The 23,089-nt window shown below is 35.8% G+C and overlaps 1 protein-coding gene across 1 annotated transcript; it reads left to right on the forward strand.

The window, feature by feature from the left end:
* Nucleotides 1-2,213: 2,213 nt before the first annotated feature.
* LOC144835285 (uncharacterized) lies at nt 2,214-22,954 on the forward strand. The gene is made up of 4 exons (XM_078690356.1): nt 2,214-2,591; nt 10,046-10,185; nt 19,250-20,290; nt 20,539-22,954. Exons 2-4 carry the CDS (start codon nt 10,074-10,076, stop codon nt 20,832-20,834), a joined length of 1,449 nt encoding a protein of 482 aa, XP_078546482.1. The 5' UTR covers nt 2,214-2,591; nt 10,046-10,073; the 3' UTR covers nt 20,835-22,954.
* Nucleotides 22,955-23,089: the final 135 nt, after the last annotated feature.

The raw sequence follows: 23,089 nt of genomic DNA on the forward strand, positions 1-23,089 counted from the left end.
AGAACATGTGTGTTTATGTGATACATTTAAAAACGTGATGGTATTTTGAGACTTATTACGAATGTGTTGTAAGAATGTAACGAATCGAAATCTGTTTTCCAATTTTATATCCGTCAATACGAGGTTGTAAAATCGGACATTGTGGTAGGCTACATGATTTTTGCAGACGGTACGCCTACATTCTCAACCAATTCTCGTGCATCTTTGCCATCATAACAGGAATATTGTTTTGTATCCTAATTATTGTTCACACATTTTTGGGTGTTGCTGTCGAAAAGTGGGAGAGACCAACTAAATTAATCTAGGCCTACTCCTCCCCGGTATCTGAACCTGCAGTGAATTGGTACACTGTTTCATTTCGTTTCTTTATCTTCACGATTGGCTAGGTTTATCGCTGTCACAAAATTGCTCCATTTTCATCTCATCTTTGAAATTAGCAAACAGATTGCCTTAACTGTCCCAGACGATTTGCCGTCTTTTACAAAAGTACACACGAACATCGAGAACCGTTTAAATTAAGCGCAAGCCACTCGCACGCCCGGGTGTGTGTGGCAGGTGTAACGTGCTAATCTTATTTGCAACAGTAATTTTGTATTATTAGTTATCTAGTGATATGTTCGCAGGAGGCGCGTTATCTAATAACTATAGCATACTTTCTTCTCGTAAAGTGTTGATGATACTGCTGTGGGGTAGGGTTCTAGGCCCTTGAGTCGTGACACGTCGTGGAAATCGTGTTGTTTGAATTATACACCCGGCGCGAAAGTGCTCCTGGGTGCTGTGCACTTTAAGGTTGTAATTTTGCACGTCGGGTTTCAGTTAAGTTAATTCTCGCATCTTTGTTCTGCATAAATTCACTTATGGTATCAAAATAAACCTTCATCCTTCATGTATAAATGTGAATGCAACTGTTCATGCTCAACCCTAGCCTGTACTCAGTCCAGTTTGGAAACAGGTTCGACCAGCTTTAAGCCTTGTATCGCGCGGATAAATTGATTGTCTTGGTATAATCGGAAACACAACATTCAGATGTAGAACAGGCCTACATGTTAACAATAAATTTCTGGTCTGAACGCAGCCTACATACACGAAGAGTCTCATGTTCACACACATGTTACATAGCCTAATGCAAAACAAAATGTTTTAAATGCTTCCCACGTGTGCTATTTACACTATTAGTACCAATAGCTGTCAAGTGTAAGTCTAGTTATCGTAAACCATGCGCTAGAAAATGCATTAAGTGAAAATAAATTCTTGCGAATCATTTTTTAATTACACATCACCTGTTTTAAACATTAAATTGCATCATCTTTCTATTGCTTCTTATTTTGCAGGAATATTAAACTCAGTCTACACTATCAAACTTATAGTTTGACACAAAAAATGTGATGTGCCCAAATATGGTAGTGATATGCCTAAATATGGTATTAATATGACTTCATCGTGTCCATATATGGGCACATCACATTTTTTTGTCACATAACGTTTGATAGTGTAGACAAAGCTTTAAGTTTAAGACCTTCAAGCGCCTCAAATACATAGATGTGCCTTATTGGTTTAATATATACACCATGGTTTAAGTTATATGAATATTTTAAATTAGTTTTTGTAGTATTGTACCACAGTATACAATAATTTAGTCAACCAAGGCAGATCAAAGGGTTTATCTGTGGCTGCGACACGACTGAGTTCCACACCCCCTTAACAGACACCGATCGCCTCGGTCGGAGATGTACATACCATGGAGACAGTTATGTTGGTATTTGTCGCAGCCAGACATAAGATCAAAGGACTATTAAAAGTTTCTATCTTGGCAAGGCAAGTTCAGTGTCCTGTTGAGATCGCTTTGGATTAACTGAACTGAAATGATTTCTTGAATTTTCCTCTTTTTTATCATCTTGACTAAACCGACCATTTAACATTTTGTACGAATTATTCACGAACCCGTGTATGATAGGATTAATAACTCAGTTTAATAATTTGAAATACTGTAACAATTATTGTTTTCCTTAAAGATCCTAACGGTTTTTTTTATTAAAACGATTCTTTTCAATATTCTTTTCACCTGCTCTGTACTTAAAGTTTAGTTAAGAACTTAACAAATTTGTTTAATGAGTTATACTTAATCCACCAGAAGAACACGCGTATAGGCGGAGCTAAATGGAATGAATCTGTTCATTGAAGCGTGACGGTACTCAATAGGCTGCAGTGAAAAAACAGACGTTCAGAAAGCAACAAGCCGCGAGACTGAGCGAATATGAATGTGCATTGTGCATTGAATAACTTCCACAACACCGTTAACTTCATTTTGGAATTGTAGGTGCGAGAAGTCAATATCATTATTGATGCTGTTGGTAATTGTATAAAGGGAAGCCGCTGTTATTTTTAATTTACCTGATACTTTGCGTACAATTGAGTTGGTTGAAAACAGAGTGAACAACAACGCAGGGACTCGTTAATCGTTTGTGTTTTATGTCAATATCTGTACCTGTGACGTAAACATTACATCAACGTTCTTGCGTGGGATTATTATTATTTTGCACCCAGCTGACCCCAGTTTTTATAGTCAACGCTTCAAATGTAACATTGCAGCGGTAAGTACACTTTCAAATCATGGTTAGGATTTTACGATACAAAGTTTATGATGTGTGATAGAGCCTCTTACGTCATAAAGATGTTAGAATGCTTAATTTGCATACATGGGTCTATTTTTTTCACTTATAAGATTCTTTACTACGACATATGTAGAGCAGTTCACTTTGTTTTTAGATTGTATGATTGTAATTAATAATGACAATATGTCCGTATATTTATGCTCATGTTTCTTATGTAACATTATAGGTCCACGATAAAAACTGCTGCATGATTTGTGGTGGTGACATTGTACGCGTACTAGTTTTGTACTGCAATTTCGATAGGCCTGAGTTGTTTTGTGTTTATACTAATTATTATGTATTATATGGATTATTATTAGAAGTAGAGAATTAGCCTAGTTGTATATAACTTGAGGAAAAGCTTAAATCAACTGAAATCAAGTAGAGCTCTATTAATGGAGAGTTTTTATTAATAAACATTATTTGCTACAATTTAAGCAATTCCGTACTTTGTTTGTGTTAAATAAAACTGAAAATTACTACCAATTTGGTAAGGTTTAGTGTATAAGCCTAAAACTATACATAATTTGGAATTGTCATTTTCTTAATAATACCGTAACAGTTGCCGTCTAACGTTTTTCATCTAATTATAAATTGTCAGACATATCGTATCAAGGTGATGAAAGAAACCTAAGTAATCAAAAGATGAGCTCAATAGACAATTTGGTAAACATTTTTAAGTGCACGTATTGTTAACGTGTTTAACGCAGTTAGATCGAGCCAAGTCACCACTCGGTCGTCAGGTACCCCGTTGCGTGGCGACACGTCTGAGTGGCGGATTAATGGCAATGATGCGTGCAGCACTCTCCATCACTGTCTCTCCTCCTCATCGCTAAGTAGCACTACAGATTTATCTTTATTAATACTCGTTTCCGTTATGTTGATGTTTTTAATAATTTCATAATCAGGAAGTATTTTAAATATATTTTGAAAACAGGATTTTGAAGGATTAGTAGGCCTATCTCTTTAGTTGTAGCTCTGTAGTCTCTCCAGAAATATTTATTCTATTTTTTCCTTTAATTTGCTCATCTTTTTTTCAATGGATTTATTTAAAACATTATAGGCCTAGGTCTAAAAAATGAATATTATATAATAGCTAGCTAGGATACCACAGTAGTCCAAACAACCCGTAATTTCCTTTGAGAGTTTCCACTTTTATACATAATTTATTTTTAATCTTATTGTTAGAAATGTATACCGCGATACCTTGTAACCGATAGGAGGGTTTTGGTCACATGTCAGGAGATCTTCAATAAAATGCCACATTGTGTTGTTCACACAGAACTATTATACTCCTCTGAAGGAGGAAAATGACCCTCTACTACCGGTATTACTTACTTTGAACTGAAATGATTATCTGCTGATTCCAATCTTCTGCAAGCTTCGACGCATCTTGTCACAATTGCTACTCTTGCCAACAGACGATTGGTTGAAGATTATTTCAATGTCACAACTAACATTAACACTGTTTTCTCTTTTAAATTTGTGTTAAATGTGAGTTTGTTATTTTGATATTTCCTTCCCGTAAAATTGATTTCCCTTTTATTATGGTTGATAATTGATTACTTTGTAGCAGGTCTTTTCACAAGCAGGTCATTCTTTGGCAGCAAATCTATGGATGATTTCTGTTGGCATTTTGATGGATTGGTCATTTATCCTACGGCTACTTGGCTATTGAAACGTTTCTACAGACAATTATTAAACGTAAGAGTTAATTGTTTACTAATGCTAAAAGCTTCAGTATGTTACAACTGTTCCTGTCACGTGAAACTAAATGAAACTTACATTTGATGAAGATGCATGTTTGTGTAAATTGTGTGCTAACATGTCTTCAAGCAAACTTAGTAGCCTGAGACGCATTTTCGTTGAGACTAGCTGCTGAAATCGACGTGGTGTGTGGTGCGCACTCTCGCCTTTGGTTTAATTGCTCGTAGAGAACACTTGTGTTTGGTTACTGATCTATCGCACTCTAATACGTGATCTCGTATAATATTGCACTTCAGCAGGTCTATGTTCAAACCAACCTACATATCTGAAATAATTATTATTAGAAACTTATTTCTTGTCTAGCCTAATTTATTAGTGTGATATATTTGTCAATATTATATTAGCATTACGTTGTAGTAGTGCATAGTTCTCTTCTTATACAATCATCTTCTTACAAAATAAACTAATTTCCAAATTAACAGGTGTCATTTCTGTAACGAAGGGAAATATCATCCGAAGATATATTTAGAATATTCAGAAAGTTAAAACTTACCAAGATCTTCAATATTTTATATAAATATTGACAAAATAGATGCAGGGTCACCGTACTAATTTGCATAATTGTATTTATAATGAAAGAGGGCGTGCTTCGAGTGGACGACGGATAGATACAAGTCGCTGATACTAAAGCTTATAATAGAAAAAATGAAGTTTAATTATGCGTAGGATCACGTGACCTTTCTTTGTCATCACTTTAATCCTGTCCGCAGACGATAGTCAGCAAGAGTAAATAGCTTATTATTGGCAACAGCAGTCAAATGTATTCTTTTTATAATGATCTGTTTGTGATGTTTTCAGAATGTGGGATTAATTCTGACCATTTACTATGGTAACGGTTATGAACAATGTTAACATAGCAATGCTATATACGGCACATACTCAGTTCTATAAATAAAAACATAAAATAGATAATTTCTTCATGGTATTTCTTTCGTAATTTCCACCAATTGAAGTTAAACATTTTCGATTGGTAATCAATCAGGCGTGACCAAACTTACGGTGGCTTGAGAATGACACCGACTTCTCTAAATTTGTCGCGTTACACTGAGGTCACCGTACACAAGTTGTATATTTAATATGAAATAGGAAGGCTTGAATCTACTCGTTTAATTTAACTGCAGACAAGTCGACCTCGTTTGATGATCACCCTGGACGTGTGGGTGACCAAAGCCAGAGGCAGGGCTCTTCTCAATTGCATTTACCTGCAGTATGTTTAGTAATATTGGGCCTAAATCGACCTAGTTTCACTAGATGTGTGCCTTTGAATATTTTGCTACTAAGCTTTTAATTTATTAATATCCATTCATGTTGCCAAGTTTCTTAATTCCGTTTGATCATTTTAAGCGTAAATCATGATTATTTTCATGCCTTTTCAAAATAGTGTTAATTGTTAGAGACACTTAAGATATTATAAGGAATGTTTTGCATGCACGTCATTTTTAAAGCTTTTAGATCTAGGTTTAAGATTTCAATATATTAAAGCAGGTAAAACACGGATGTACCGATACAGTGCATGCATATCAATACTCCAGTGAACATTCTGAATGTTTCATGATGAGCCACCGATGACAAAATCAGAACGTATTGAAACGACAGTGTAGTTAATCATCTGGCCAATGACAAGCACTCTTTATTCTAAAACATATTCAGAATAAGATCAATAAAAAATACAGATTTATGCAATATAACACTAATGATTTCAAATAGTGCATAACCTCTAGTCAGGCTATACTTTGTTGTGCCTCCTAATTTCCGCTTGGTAAACCATTCACATCGCGGCGGCGTCACTGTTTATGACTAAGATAATGAATGATAATCAAAATGTTAAAATGATGAATTGTAGATATGCCATTCTACTAATCATTCAAATTTTCCATAAAAAAATAAAGCGCGAAATGATAAATTTGAGTCTTGTCTGGTGTAGCGCGGTCGATATTTTGTGCGTGAGGGTTTTCCGTTCGTCGTGTGAATATACCGCCGCGGCGAGTTGCGATTTAAAGCTGGGGTATTAAGTAACATCTTGAAAGTACATCTTATCTTTGGGGATATGCGGTTTGAAAAAGAGAATAAATTCAATTATGGCATTGATGTCGGCATATCTATCGAATGAATTCAATATCACAACGATTAGTTATTGATTAAAACATCATGATAACATACGGTATCATGATGAGATCATTAGTATTTCTTCTTCTCAGTAGATTGTATACTGGACGTACACAATCATGTCAACAAGTACAGTCAGTAGTGAGAGATAACATTTTGTTGATGGGCATTTCAAAAGCCTGGCCAGAGAATTGTTGAGTACTATGAACAAAGGATTTCCATGTAATTTAAGCCTTGAAGCAATTCTATTTAATCATTGAGAGAAAACCCATTTCTATATTTCAATGTGTTTCTACAATTTCAGTATTTTTTACCCTGAAGGTATTCTCTTAACTTGAGACAATTGCAGGATGACGACCATTTTGATATTGTTTGTTTTGTTGAAGAAGAAGAGGAGAATTGTTAATTGTTGGTTGGGACAATCCATTGATGAATCACCGGCCCCATGATAATGGATGTCCTCTCATTAGCTGCTCTAGTTACTGCAGTACCCCAGTCTATAGACCATGCTCATCAGGGATTTAATCGTACCAAGATCAAGGTTACTGTTTAATTGTTCTCAAGTACCTAGGCCCATCATTATCATTAGTAAAACTCATTAAAGTATCAAGGTTAGGTAGAAATACGTCTCCTCTTGCACTGTTTAATTGCTTCAACACATCCATGCTTAAGTAGCCAACTAATGAACTTAACTTAAAGTATTAAATATTAAGTTTCGAATTTCTAATTTGTAAATTCGTACTTTTTCATAATCATGCAAATCGAGAAACTGTATCTCTGAAGACGCCCGCAGGCGAGGTTACCTGTACTTCTCCAGTATTGGTAATGACCTTGTTTTAGAGTACAGACTCATATTTTGAATAAATTTGAGGATTTTGGTTTCATTTTGTTGTTGAATGAGAAACAGCTGTGGGCTTATGAAGTTGTCCGGTGCTTTTCAGGGTGGGCTAACCACCACCAAATACACTTCATTTTATAGGTGTGTTTTCGGTACCAAGAAGTTATAAATTCCAAAATTTACAAGGTCAATTCGTTTTCTTTTGCATTCTTCCAAGATATTTGAGAAATATTATTTGAGTCAAAATTAGCACGAAGTTATAAATTAAAATACTTACAAGGTCAATTCGTTTCCTTTTGTATTATTTTAAATATTATATCTCACCTTGAGCAAGAAGTAATAAATTCAAAAATTCACAAGATCATCTCGATTCCTATTGAATCTATCTATTGAAATATTGTTATACAGTATTATTGAAGTTAAATGTCCACTCGTTTTGTTTTGCATTGCAATTCTGTTTAAAATGAGCCAACAACATCGGGATAGTTTTGGATCTATTTTACCAAATGTAGGTAATGTCTTCAAAAATCATTCGTGGTTGACTGTAAACAGAATAGAGTATTGTAGATTAACCCATTGACTTTTATACGTCATTGAAGCGCCCTGCCATCAAAAAGCAAACAAACGGAAACTCTTTAATAGGCGATTTATTGATGTGAAGTGTCATTTACTTTGCAATAGAATAAACTGTATTGTCAATCTCACTTGACGTTAACAGATACACAGTCAGCATTGTGCGCTATTGCTTTCACAATGAATTGTATATCTGTTGGCACCTGTTGGTTTAAATGCATTGTCATCTGTTTGTTTGGCCTATACCTGTAATTTGGATTCAGACAGTGAAATATAATCATGTTACCATCATGTTGGATATACGGTATGTCACAACAAAGCATAAACATTCACTCATCTACGACCCTAAAATCATTTAAACATAAACTTTATTGAAATGTTTAAATATATATTTATAATACTGTACATAATATTGTAAAGACATTGTTGAAATTCTATTTCTTGTTTGCGCACGGCCCCAGGGAAGAACAACCGTGTGTTTATCTGGGCCTCCTCCGTGGTTAAATAAAGTTGAATTGAATTGACAGATTTGGAACGATTTGAACATAACAGATTGAATACCCCATTTTATTTTTACTACATTCCAGTTTTGCGTTAAATGTTCATACCTCTTTCTCAGTATAGCATTATGAATTTCGCCACAATGGCTGTAGTACGCTACTAAATAGGATATTCGTCCCTGATGCGGGTGTCACGAAACCTAAGATCACAAAACCCAAGACCCAAGATCTAAGATTACCAATAGTTCCCCTTCGCATCTGCCTTGTATTTTATCCTGAATACCACACCTTAGGTTTTGTGACACCTTCCCTGGTGCTACTTAATGGAAATCCTTAACTTATATTTTTAAGGGAAATATTGGTAAATAAGGCCACAGTGGCCTACATATATTGATATTAGCTCTCTGTTCTATCAATACTGTATGTGTCTTTCAACCATTTAAAATCCCTCTTGTTTTTTTTTGTGCTAGCAAGCTGTCTCCCTGTCAAAGTGACACGCATTCTACACGACTCATCGCTTCTTTGGTGTATTTTACAGCTTATTATTTCACTGAACGTTTTATAAATGTTAGTGTTGTTTTTTCTTAATTAAGCATATTGTACTAACGCATTTGTAACAATCCATAGTATAAGCACATTAAGCGATTACTGTATAGCCACAATCCTCTCCTATAATACTGTATGTACCTTAGTCCTCTGTCCCCACTGGAGATGTAGTTTTGAGCCCTATTCTATGTTTAAGGTTCCTCGATTCCCCTTTTTTAGAGAATCCCATTTAATGGATTTGAAGCCTGCGATTAAATGTCCTCTATAGCCTACATTTATAGAAAAAAAGTGTCCTAGAATGTTCGAAGCGTGACAATTAAATGTCTGAAGATTCTTAAGATTTCTTTAAACAACTTTTCCTTATCATCGACTGATTGCTGTCAATCTTCTGCTGCATTGTGTTCAGATCAATAGCTTTCCTTTCAAACTATTGTCTCAATTTGTCCTTTTTATCTTCTTGTTTACCGAGAATCAGGGATTTCAACCAAACTGTTTTGAAGGTTGCAAAAGTGCAATGTATGAACGGTCAAGCGCCTCATACTCGGACGGAATTCTTTTCTGAATCCGCTATTATTAGTACCATAGTCCTATTCGATTGTTGGAATGTACAGAGGACATTGGGGCTTATTATATTACTATAATTATTCTATTACTTTACAAAACCCGACCCAGATTTTATAGGCCTACTAATGTTTTTGTATTCAAGACAGGACCACAATGCAAAACAGGTTTTCTTTTACCTGATTGTGTAATCCTGTATAAAGATGTTAAAATAGTTTTTAAAAAAAATAAAATTTTTGATTATTATCTCTGATTTTAGTTTGTACCAAGGCAAATTATATTATTAGTCACACCTTGGTTGGATTATATACATTATACTATTATAGGGCTAAACGCATGGAATAACTGTTAATTAGCTCTATATTTAGAAAATGCGTTGCCAGGTTACAAAAACAACAAAATCAGGTTGAAAAACGTCTTTTTGTGTTCATTTAACGTTCATTTACCTGTTCTGCACGCAATCCAGAGTTTTAATTTCAATGTTTTAATTGATTTATTTACAGTGTTAAATGCTAGGCTCTTCGATGAACAATGCTGAAGTTTGCGGTCAGTGCACCATTGGAATGCAACTCGTCCGAAACAGGAACCTGTCCGCCGCCCGAGGGATCGCCAGCCAACGCTAGCAATACGAATTCAGATTACGGTAAGAACAGTCAAAGAAGAAGAAAATGACGTGATTTTCCAAATATATCAGAGCGCGCACTTCTTCTAGCTTGGTTAGGACGCTTAAGCCGAACGCACGTAATTTGACCAATCGGAAGCGATAGATTACAAGATCTGTCGCTTATCATTAGTCAACTCGCTTGCGTTGTGCTTATTACGTCCTTGCGTTGCGTCCTAATGGGAACCAGGCTTAACATGAGTAAACCTTTAACGCGGGCCCATGTGTTTCCATCATTATGTTTGTTTCTCTTCTCTTCAAGTTGTGACATTATAGCACATGTTGTGACATTATTATGGGACAAACAGTACATTATTCGAATTCTCAGCCATAAATTGTTCGTATTTTTACATTAATATTACATTACCAGACATCTTTTGAGAACTACATTACATGGTGTTGACAGGTTTCCGACACTGTTGATGATTGATGGACCTAATCCCATTAAGTCATGTACCCAAGGTCTTTTTGTTTCCTCCGTCTTGTCTCCTCAGAAATGAAGGTTACCCCTATATTACGTGAACCGTAAGCGTTCTCGTTTTTAGGCCTATATCTTGGCATGTTTTGCATACACACCCAAAAGCGCAACAAGTAATTTGATCATAGTGAAACAAGCGACATTTCGAATGATCTGCGCTGCATGTTCTGCTGTCATCTGTGCACGCAATACTTTTCCGGGCCTCTAATTTAATGTTTGCAAAAATCGTTTAAATGTATTTCATTTCGGATATAATCCATTACCCGTTACCAGGAACCCACATGTTTTAAACATGTTCTAATTACACCGCAGCAAATGCAACAACTAATCAATTAAAGTTAATACACACTGTCATGTGAATGAGTTGTATCGCTCATAAATCATTTGATCTTTAACTCATGCATTTCAGATTTGTTGAATAAATCTTTAGTAATGTACGTAATCTAATACGCTACACTTACAACATGTTAAAGGTGCTTTTTACATTAATTGTTACTTAAGTGGTTTGCGTTATAGATACTAATTTAATTATTTCAATTTAGCCGTATATTACTTTAAATGAGAAGGCTTACAATTATCGATGCTTCTGTACTCTCACGAATTAAGTCTCCATGATTCAAACGTCTGATTGGTCAATTAAATGGATAAGATTTTGATTACAACCCAGGTGACGTCACATAGAAACATTAATCACATGGATTCTATTAAATTCGTATAGCATGTTTATTTAATTGTTTTTGGCTAATTTACGTACTTTTTACTTAAATATTGTCGCTACTGCAGCACCTTGCATCATCGTTCCTTCGTGAACGTACAGTAACCTTCGCTCTGTCTTTTTGTGGTATTACTTTTACGACGAAATGGAGACAAGTCAACCTTGTTATACTTTATTAGTGATCCATGTAGTTACAAAATAATGAGAATATTACAACTCTGTAAGTTATCAATGCATCACGTGACTTGTGACTCATCACGCACCTAAAGACATTCCCAAGTGGAAACGAGGTACTGTATTGATTTGCAAGGCAACGAATGTAACATTATTTGCATTCAAACAAAACATTAAAGCTTGATTCCCACTAGGATGTAACGCAGGGTCGACGCGTACCGCGTTGTACGCGCAACAAACCATCACAGGACTATCGCTTGTTATTAAACTCTGTCTACACTATCAAAATTGAAACTAGTTAGACAAAAAAAAGTGTGATGTGCCCAATTTTGTTAGTGATATGACATCATCATGTCCATATATGGGCACATCACATTTTTTTTCACATAAAGTTTGATAGTGTAGTGCTTTATTTAACTTGTGTTGCGCATACGCATAGCTTGAAATACAACTTATGTCCATACGACTGTACATTTTTAAATCGTCAACACTTAATGTGTTTGTGACCTATTCCTTTCTTTTACAATCACACAATAGCTTACTTCTTTCAAGTTCATTGCTACCATCTCGTGACGTCATCATACAAATGTCTGGGGACGGAAGCGTCGTATACCTGTACATATCAGTTAGCCATGCGCGTAAATCGTACATGTAAAACTAGAGGTTATCCGTGTGAAACAAATTGTGTCGGAATGCAAGAACAATAGCGCAATTCATTTACAAGTTGTTGTATCATACTGAACTGTTTAAGCAAGGCCCTTTAATATCCCAAACTACGTTTTCCCAAAACGTTCTCTCTCTCCTGTAACTGTAACACCAAATCATTTAACTCCTACATGAACCCTCTGACGACGCTCAAATCAGTTTGCTGTAATTATCAACATGAACTTCCGTTTCGGAATATTTTTTCCCTAATTCTCCACTTTATTTTTGTGATACATAACTCGGAACATTCATCAACTGGAATCCTAGTAGATGATTTAATGTTCGTTGTAAGATGATTAAAGATCAACATAGATCTACTAGAGTGATCTTGTATGAGAGATAACATTTCGTAGATCATGCTTGTAATGAGTACAAATTGCCAATCTTGCTTTTTCTTCCCCTTTCAATGATATTATGACTTTGAAATAATTCTTCAAGGTCACACGCCAACTGTTCTTTATTCATCATGACAATCAGAACAATAAGAACTTGCATTACAAGAATCCATCTATTCGTCAACTATTTCCGCGCGCGCGCCAAAACAACACCACACTACTAAATCCTATAGTTAAGCCTTGTCAAATGTGACAAAATGTCCATATATGGGCACATCATATGGGCACTACCTGCATATTTGGGCATATCACTACCATGTTTGGGCACATCACACTTTTTTGTCAAACTCAATTGATAGGTAGATAAAGCTTTAGAACATGGACCTACACATTATATGTCCATAGAATATTTCGATATAATACTTTATGAATAGTGTTAGTACATTTTGAAAGAACTCTACAGACTTCACGTGCATGCAAGTAAAACATCAATAATAAACATCACACTCGTAAAAGTCTCGCCCTCTGGAATAACATGTAATCGGTGATCACGTTTGCGGCATCAGTTTGTTATGGGCTGGTAGGCATTTATACAACACACAGTAATCTATTATACCATCAAGCGACCACCCGAATGTTTCAATTTATTATTTATCAAAATATTGATATCGTCTTTGACAATGTTGATGAATAACACGCGTCTTATGGAACGCCAAAAGGGCTACATAGCCTTTAGGCGTTCCATACTAACAGACAATAATACTAATTATGTACTGTCAAATCGTAACTTGAGTCAGTGGAATTCCAATGTGTGTGTGTTGCGGCGGCCCGACAAAGGAGGCAGGCGGTGAAGATTTAGTTTTGCTCGTAGGTAGTGTCTTCTTTTGCCGTTGGTCGTACTTTAGGCCTAAACTTAAATACCAAATCTTAAGTTTAAAATATCATATTCTGTCAGAACCGTCAGTCGATCATGTTTTTGCTAAGTATGTCTGGCTTGATTCGTGATAAATACGTATCTCCTCAAGAGATCGGAACATTTATTTTTAGAATACATTAATGCGTATTTTGTGCGGGTGAGGAGCAGACATTACCGTTATAAATTTCCCCTGCAGCGGTTTTGTTCGTTCGGATCAAACTATCCACCACAATGTGTGCATAATCGTGCGATGTTGCGCCCCAAAACAGCCAGATCCAAAAACAATACCTTCTGTTTTTATAATTGATTTATGTCTGTTAACGAAATAAAATAATATTTCAATCATGATGTCCCGTAACCTTCCTGATTCCAGACAAACAGAACCGACGGTAATAATGTCCTAAGGGCCCGGTACACCCACGGATGGGTCACGGCCGCGGTGTACATAACGGCACTCTCTCATCGTATACAATTATTATTTATGTATTAAAACCATTAAACTTTATACGTGCATTAACAATCATACATTTGAATAATTTCCTTAGTATAATTGCACCGTCGACAACAATATATTAATACCGTTATGATTTTGAGGTGTGAAGTAAATTATTTCTATATTCGTGTCGTAGACGTATTGTCTGTACGTACCAATTGGTAATATTTTAATTTCACTATGTTTCTAGCGTATACAGTCAGTAGGTAGGATACAGTACTATACAATTATTATTGTAATTGTTTACAGTTATTACCGTACAGATTAAAGCTGCATTCTCACGGCGCCGTTCACTTTTTATGATATTCCATAAAGTTAACGTTAGTAAAACGGCATCTTCTTTCGTTCCGTGTGAATGCAGCTTTATGTGTTTGGCTAACTCCGTAATTTACCAAATTTCATCCACTGGCAATTTATCAAATCAAACCTCGGAACAAAAAAGAATAAGCTCCTTCAGAAGTGGCATTATAATCCCCTACGATCAAGTGGATGCAGATGGGATTAGTTATTAATCTTCAACAGAGACATTGGGCTTAGAGTCAAGCGACGAGATCACCCTTGTATTCATTGTAACACACCGACTTGACCTCAACAATGGGCCTGGGGTCATACGACACACCCATCCCCGGGCGCATTGTATTTTCCCATCTCTGGTTAAGGCAGCACGAGCATAGGCCTAATTATTTTTAAATGTTAAAGAATCCATTAAAAAAAACCGATTGATTGCAAAATAAAGTTCTAAAAGTTCGAAGTTGTCACGTATCATAGGTCTCTCTACACTATCAAACTATTTTGACAAAAAAAGGTGTGACGTGCCCATATACAAGGTAGTAATATGACATCATCATGTCCATACATGCGCAAATCACATCACATTTTTTGTCACATCAAGTTTGATAGTGTAGACAAGGCTTTAGTGAATCCCTCTCTCCATCTCTGTCTCCATACGTTGCTGCAATGAGGCAATGCAGCGAGTCCAGTTCAGATACAACTGTTTAGAATATTTTTAAAAGATGCTTTTTAAATGCTTATAACCTTAATTGCAATAGTGTCCAACTATTAAGCCATGCTTAACGATTCCATTCCTCATTTAAGATGAAATAAATTGAAAGTTTAAACTAAATTAACCGTGTAAGACGAAACAGAAACAGATGAAAAGCATTCGCGAACTTTACAAATCGATCTGTCACAAGTTTCTAAGCCTGAACATTTATGAGAAAACAATAAGTATTAGCATTACTTTATCAGACACATTCATAATAGAAGACACGTCTGTTCTTTGTTCCTCCATCACAGTGACAAATACTAGATGACGAGGAATTGAATACAACTAAGTTCTAAATCCGGTTGTATATACCTTTAAATGTCAAAATAGAACTCTGTTTAAAATACATTGGTAGTTTATCATTTGACTAAAGTATTTAAAGACTTTTAGAGAACGATTTGTCATCATAATGGCTTTGGATCTGTTACTGTAGAAGTATTATCCACTTAAAATCAGTGCTCACTCTCCATGCATGGAGGTATCTCCATGTATGACAAAATATATAATGACGTCACACAACACTTTGATGAGTGCGCGTACAAACGCTATCCGCTATGCGTGCGCGTCTACTTTGTGTGACGTGTTTCTTTGTGGTGGCGTTTTTACTGCTGACGTATACAGTATACTATACGTGCATCAAAATACTACTTATTATAATTGGCCTATAAGATACCGTAACTAAATACAAGAGTATGTTTTGGGTCCCGTATAATGGTAATGTTACCTTAATTCGCCTACAATACTGGTCTACCTAACCATGGGCAGAGCTCAGATAGTTACACCTGCTATTATAAGTATCTTTCTAAATTAATAGATAGAATAGAGCCATTAGATCTGATTCAACTTCATACTCGCAATAATTAGTTTCTTTTCAGATAAATATTTGTCTTAACCTCTCTCATGTTTTCTAGTTCAGTTTATCTAATCATAATTTATCCAAAGATAATTAAGGTCGTCTTTGCCGTTATCATTTTGTAATATCATCATAAATGTTAACAAATGGTTTCTGCAAGGTGATAATTGGGATTAGCGTTAATTATGACACGTGAACTTTTGATCAATCACATCGCTTGCCTTATCATGGAGTTGTAACCTCAATTTGTTTTTAAATTCTAGGCCTAGCATCTAAAACGAGTAGCAGTCGATCTGTCTGAAGCCAGTTGTTTACTCTTTACCCCCATGATTAAAATATTAATTTAAAAGATACAAATTGATTGGATTTTAATGCGTTTTAAGACCAACTAACTCGTTCAGGCGTAAATTCTAAATTCCGATTCAAATCGTCAGCCGAATGGCATGCCATTGAGACGTTAATGGAGGGAGAATAAAGACTATTTAGTGCCACCTAATCACGCTTAATTTCAGAAGTTATTCCAACGGGTGAAATATACCCTTTAAAACATGGATGAATGCAACAAAACAGTTAAGTATGTAATGGAGCAATCGCTAAAAATGACTTTACGTGGGAACTTCTTTGATATTGTATGATTCGCAGTGTTTCTAACGGATTATCGCTAATAATAATGGTTTTTAGTTTTAAACTTTTAGGCCCGTAAGCTACCCCTTCGATTCTAATTCGCTTCAATAAATTTCAAATATTCGACTTTGTGAATAGCAGGTAATTATAGAATCATTTAAACAAGGTTATCAATATATTTTTATTTACAATATGTCGTGGGAAGAAGTATGTGTAGGCCTATTTCAAACTTGGGTTACCCTTGTAAAAATGCGTTTTAATTAACAAGTTTTACTAACTAATCTAATAGACCTGCGCTTTTTACAGCACTTGAACAGTCGAGTCCACTTATGTGGTTTAGTTGTTAGACAGTGCCACTTATAAAAACCAATTTTCGTATAAAAAGTGTGTTTTTTTGTTGAAAGAATTTACGTCACTTTCGTTAATTGATTAATAAGATACGATAGATGTGTAAATCAACTTGTACTTAGACTGACGTTTTATCAATTATCAACATTCGTATAGCTTTTAATTGTGTTGCTGATTGACGGGATAAATCCTTTGTGTCGCCAACATGGAACCCATCATAACACTTATGCAATTAAATTAAGTATAACACATTGACATTTGATTAGTAGTTTTTAGTGAAATCATTGTTTGATGGTAAGGATTGAATTGAATGAAACTCGCCCCCAACAGAGATCCGAACTCGACAAGGAATAATTTAGCCAGTGTAGCATAGCAAAAAGCTATACAAAACAACCTTATTGCTACACATTTCTAAATTTGTGTAGCAAAAAAATACAATACAAAACTATGTTTCTCGACTCAAAAATCAGTTTGATTAGCAATATTGCTAAACAAAATTTTAAGATGACATTTTCCCTGCTCGACCCTAACAGAGATCAAAACTCGCCCCCAACTCGCACTCTTCGTCTTCACCTGCACATAATATTATATTACATTTGCCTTTGAGGGCCAACAATTCAAGAAAATGGTTGTAAGATCTAACAAAAATTTGAATATAATTATGCCCAATCCAGTAATGAGCTCGAAATTTAAATTTTTATATTAGCACACGATTTTAAAAGTATAGCCTCGAATAACATTTTTCCGTTAGATAGACAACTGTCTAATTGTGCAGTAAAAGGTCTTGGTGCATTAACGAACGTTATTTATGCGTGTATTATAGCAGTCTCCATGATAGTAAGCCACAATAAAACAAAGTATTAAATATCTTATCGTTTGTAATTAGCTTTATTTTACAATTTCTACATCAAAGTTCTTTTAATTTGAAATTCGATGTCGTTTATAACTGTTTGTTTATTTTAAAATTCGATAGTATCAATTTGTCGGCAGATGTTTCAATTAGGCAGAGAACCCGTGTGAATTTGTACAAAAATCAAAATAAATGAACGGAGAAACAAAGCGGTTAAATCTGCTAAAAAATAATGAAATTGAATGAGCCACATTATAGGATCAATTGCAACAACATAGCAACAGGATTTGAGGAAAGGAAAAGTGTTGCACAAAGGCGCGCGCGCGTATTATTCATCTGATGACGTGTACAATTTGGACAAAAGGCAGCTCAGGCAACCTCAACATTTTACCTTTCTTTACGAATAGATGTAATTAAAATATTCCATCTTTAATTTGAGTTAACACCCGTTGCTTATGTATATTACAATATTGATGAAAGATTTAGTTGCCTCCTCGGTCAACTCGGCACCATTGATGGTTAATGAGGCGGAAATTTGCATAAACATACAAACACCTGTACGTTGTTTCTCCACTGATATCGATTTCGGCTGATAGAGGGCGTATAGAGTTACAAGTTGACCCGTTAATAAATGCAGATTTCGCCGTAGGCATATTTTTATATCAGACACAGTGAAATAAAATCATAACAAGTCATTATTACACTTAAGTGGGACGGTCGCACCGGTATTCATTACAAGAGAGAAGATACGCTGCCCGCTGGCTTTGAATATGCTATTAATTGCGAACTAAATGCTGCCTAAAGTTCGAAATAAAATATGTGTGAGCAATCCTATTATCTAGAAATTGACTTAGTAATAATAAACACAGAAGTAAATTAATTATGATTTTGCAAAAAACAAAAAGATGAAACATGCCGCGCTTAGTGCGAGTTAATTCAGCATTAGTAGTGATGATGATATTGTGATATTTGTAATATGAGTCAGTCCATCTGGGGATTTTGTGAATTCGTGCATGACTTTTATATCGACGACTTGGGCATGGGGAAGAAATAACATCTGAATTTAAAAAGTCCCGATGATATAAATAGTCTGCTTCAAACATGCCTCCCACAATATACGTAGGACGTAACAAACGTAACGTACAACGAACGCAAGTAATTTGGCCAATCACAAGCGATCTTCCGAAGTGCAGCTTCTTTCAAATTACTTGCGTTTTACGTCGTCCCAGACTCGCCTCAAGTCTGTAATTATTGTCTTTTTTATGTTAGTCCACCAGTCGACTTTTCGATTTTTGTCTGAAACGAGCTCAGTAGTATACGTATGAAACGCCATATGTGCCAAAATATTAATCCTTTTACTAATTAAGTCAAAACTCCGTCTAGAACTGGACTAAAGCTTTGTCTACACTATCAAACTAGTTTGAGAAACAACTAGCAGTTGATGTAAAACGCATAAAACTTATTATTTGATATACAGTAATTAATTTCGTATCGTTATTGTATTTTTCAGGAGGGGACCACCATTGTGCGGTATGCGAGTCAAGGCGTCGTACGGTGGTAATAGAAAAAACCAGAGCCGCTCGCCGGTCGAGATCGCGCTCAAAAGAACGTAAGAAACAGGCTTTACCAGAAGATGAACAATCAGGCCAAGTCAGCCCTCCTGTCAGACGTCGACGACGTTCGCTTTCACGAGAACGTCAAAGGAACAGTGTGAAATTAAAGTTCATAGAAAACAATGACCCGCGGAAGATAATAAATATTCATATTAGGAAACCAGAACCCGTTTTTATGCAACGAACTGTGTCGTCGGAATCAAATCGGGATGTTGATAGTCTTTACTCAAACTGTTCCGAGTCTGGAGTCGACGACCGATCGTCGTGTTTCGCTGATTCGGAAACATCTTCGTTGACGAGCTATGACGATCTCATTTATGCAGAATTAAACCGTAGAGGGCGACAAAGAGTTCGATTTTGTGAGGAGTCAATAATAAGAAGTGAACTTCATGAATATAAAACGTCACAAATAATAAGAACAGCGCCTCCTGCATATGACCATCGATTGCAAGACAATCGAACATTTGAAATGTGCCAACGATTAAATGACGTCACTTTGTCCGCAGACGATGAGGCGGAGGATGATAAAGAAAACGATGAACTAGTTCTTCCTATATTTATAAAATACCCTGTAAAATCGTCTGAACGGACCGTTTTGAAATCAGACGACAGTATCGATCCAATTGATGCAGATATTAACATTGACACTAATATTTATGACGACACAACTCTTTCGACAAAACAATCAACAGGTGCAATTGGAAACCAGGAAGGATCGCCTCGACCGACTGCTCCGTCCGAACGGACGTCCACGGACGCCAAGGATATTGAGGAGCTCGTGATGAAGAGTTGTTTTGGAAACCAGAGATATTTGGAGATGGTAACCAGTGATTATGAAACTGAATCGGTGTCTTCTGGTGATAGTATATCAACATCTAAAAGAAGAAACAGGCAAAATGTACGAAAAGCGGTTGCTGACAATGCCGTTGGTTCAGCCGGTAAGTATAGGCCTACACATTTCAACCGTTTTATATTTAGCTTATACCTTTATGGCTAAGGCTTGGTTCCCTCTAGGCAACGCAATGTCGTAAGCGCGACGCAAGACATTTGACCAATCACAACGCGATGGATCAACCGAACTGTCGCTTGAGCGCGTACACCAAGTGTGAACCCAAGCTTAAAATACCATCACAAAAAAGTGTCTTTTCAGAAAACTGATTCTAAAGTTTACTTACTCTTCTTTCAGGTGGAAGCCGAAAAAACTCAATCAATGAAACAGACATAGAACCATGTGAGACCAGACGCCCAAGCACGGCTGAGTTTGACTTGTACAACCTTACTACCAAGACCACAGTGCTCTACCCTCACAAAGCATTGTCGTCTGGTGAGCTATCGGTGCAAACTGGCGAAGTCGTCTACGTAGATCCACGAGAGATATACAGTAAAAGGTTCTGGGTCATTGCGTACATGGTGTCAACCGGAGAGTGTGGCTTTATTCCAAAAGTTAATTTAGCGACAAGAAAAATGGAGAATATTGTCTGATTTATGTTTCTTGACAGCCGGCCTGATACAGTACTTGTCCAACATTAATATAGGCCTATAGGTGGTATCATAAGGTAGAAATCTTGCTAAAGCTTGCCCCACTAGCGGCACAACGCAAGGGCCTAACGCAAGGGCCTAACGCAAGGGCCTAACGCAACGTAATTGATTTAACCAATAACAAGTGATGGATTATTCGAACAGTGGCTTGTCATTGCGTTGCGCGTACGTCCTTTTGTTGTGTCTCTCTAGTGGGAACCACACTTAAAAGTGTGCTAACGTGATTAGCGATTTTAGGCAGCTTCACGCCGCCCCACAAGAAATAGCTCGGTAAAATCGAGTAATTTTCACCAAATGTTAGCAACAAGTACTCGAATAGTGATTTCTATTCAATGCGTTTTACTGTATATCCTTAGTAACCGCAGGGCTCTTGTTTTTCCCCATCAATAAAACTAAGCCTGGTTTACACGCGGAGAAAATCGTGAAAATGTATATCTGGGGACTATGTGCTGCATGAAGCTGACCATTCACACACAGCAGTTGAAAAAGATCCATATAATTATGTTTTATTAAGGTTGTTTTAAGTAACCAATTAAGTATTTAAACGTATATCTGAGAAGTGTTGTATTATATAAATGTTTGTAACGTTGTACGATAGGATATTATATAATTATTGTAAGTCGCGTATGTGTTGATCACTATATATATATAACTTGAACCATTTACGCCTGTTTTGACGCAAATATAAAGTAAAAATATACAGCGGTATTCATAAAACTGATTTTATACGAAAGAAATAATATAGGCCTACATTGCAATTGTATTTCTAACAGAAAACCCATGATACTCTCTAACTCTAGATAATAAAGATGATTTTGACAATTATAAGTTCATTAGCTATAGTATAGGCCTATCCATTATTTGACTTCGTTTCCATTTGGTTAAAAAAGCGCAATAATGTCTGAGCGCATTATACACTGTGCTCATTGCTCTGATGTATATGTTGGTTACCGAGTCAACTAAAATGCAGAATAAGATTTTAACGTGCATCATGTAAAATAATATATCTATATAAACAACATTACAAGTCAAGTTTTTGGACAAAATTTAAAGAGTCTGTAAATACTTAGTTGTTATAATACTGTAGATTCTAAATGACTTTGTACACGTACGGTTGACGCGTTTATCTCTTGTTGAACGTAAAACGCGTCACCATGGGAAAAGCAATAACGAACCACCTTGATCTGCGTACGTGTAGAATAATTGCGTATACAGGTTTCCAATTTACTGTTGCAGTTTTTGACTAAGATTAAGATTTTTGTTTTGACCAACCATTTTAAATCGATGTGTTTACGTTTTATAGTAATATTGTAGTGTATTTTAAAATTATATTCCTTTTTAACATAATAGTTATTGTTTTTATACAGTTTTTATTCGAAAGAGTAGCGTGTGCTATTTTAGACTCTACATTAATGGTTTTGCATCTGATTTGGTTGTCACGTGGCGTATAGCAAGCCTTCGTTGCAAATGTCAATATGTGCAGTATTATTCATAACAGTGACATTCTATTCATATTATTTATCGTCAGTATTTTAAAAGATGGAAAATAATCTCAAGAAAATAAACATACCGGGTATAGCGACCATTTTGTTAACGGTATCTTCCATTCAATGCATTATGGTAGTTTAAAGTACAGACTATTCAATGCATATGGTATAAAGGACAGACTATTCAGTGCATATGGTATAAAGTACAAACTATTCAATTCATATGGTATAAAGTACAGACTATTCAGTGCATATGGTATAAAGTACAGACTATTCAATGCATGGTATAAAGTACAGACTATTCAATGCATATGGTTATTAACGGTATCCTCCATTCAATGCATTATGGTAGTTTAATATAAAGTACAGGCTATTCAGATATTATGTGCATTTTATTATAATAGCAACAAGGTACCCTTGGGCATTCATAGTGATGGTGATTTCAATTATGTTTTACAACCATTTGTATGCTATAAAATAAAAACGAAAGATAAGTACTTATTATAATGATTGTAAGCGATAACAGACGTCTTGCGTCACCTTTTGAGATGAAATAAATACATTCAGTTTCATCGTATTAAACGTGATTTCCAATTTGTCTTATTTTAAAGTAAGAATTACGAGAGATGTACAGGAATGTGAGTTGCGCGTACGTCACGCACACAGGTAGTACCGCTATGCATCAGGGTTTGGGCGCGCTCGTTAAACTGA

This window comes from Antedon bifida, chromosome 2 (assembly GCF_963402885.1).
Source record: "Antedon bifida chromosome 2, ecAntBifi1.1, whole genome shotgun sequence".
Lineage (NCBI taxonomy): Eukaryota > Metazoa > Echinodermata > Crinoidea > Comatulida > Antedonidae > Antedon > Antedon bifida.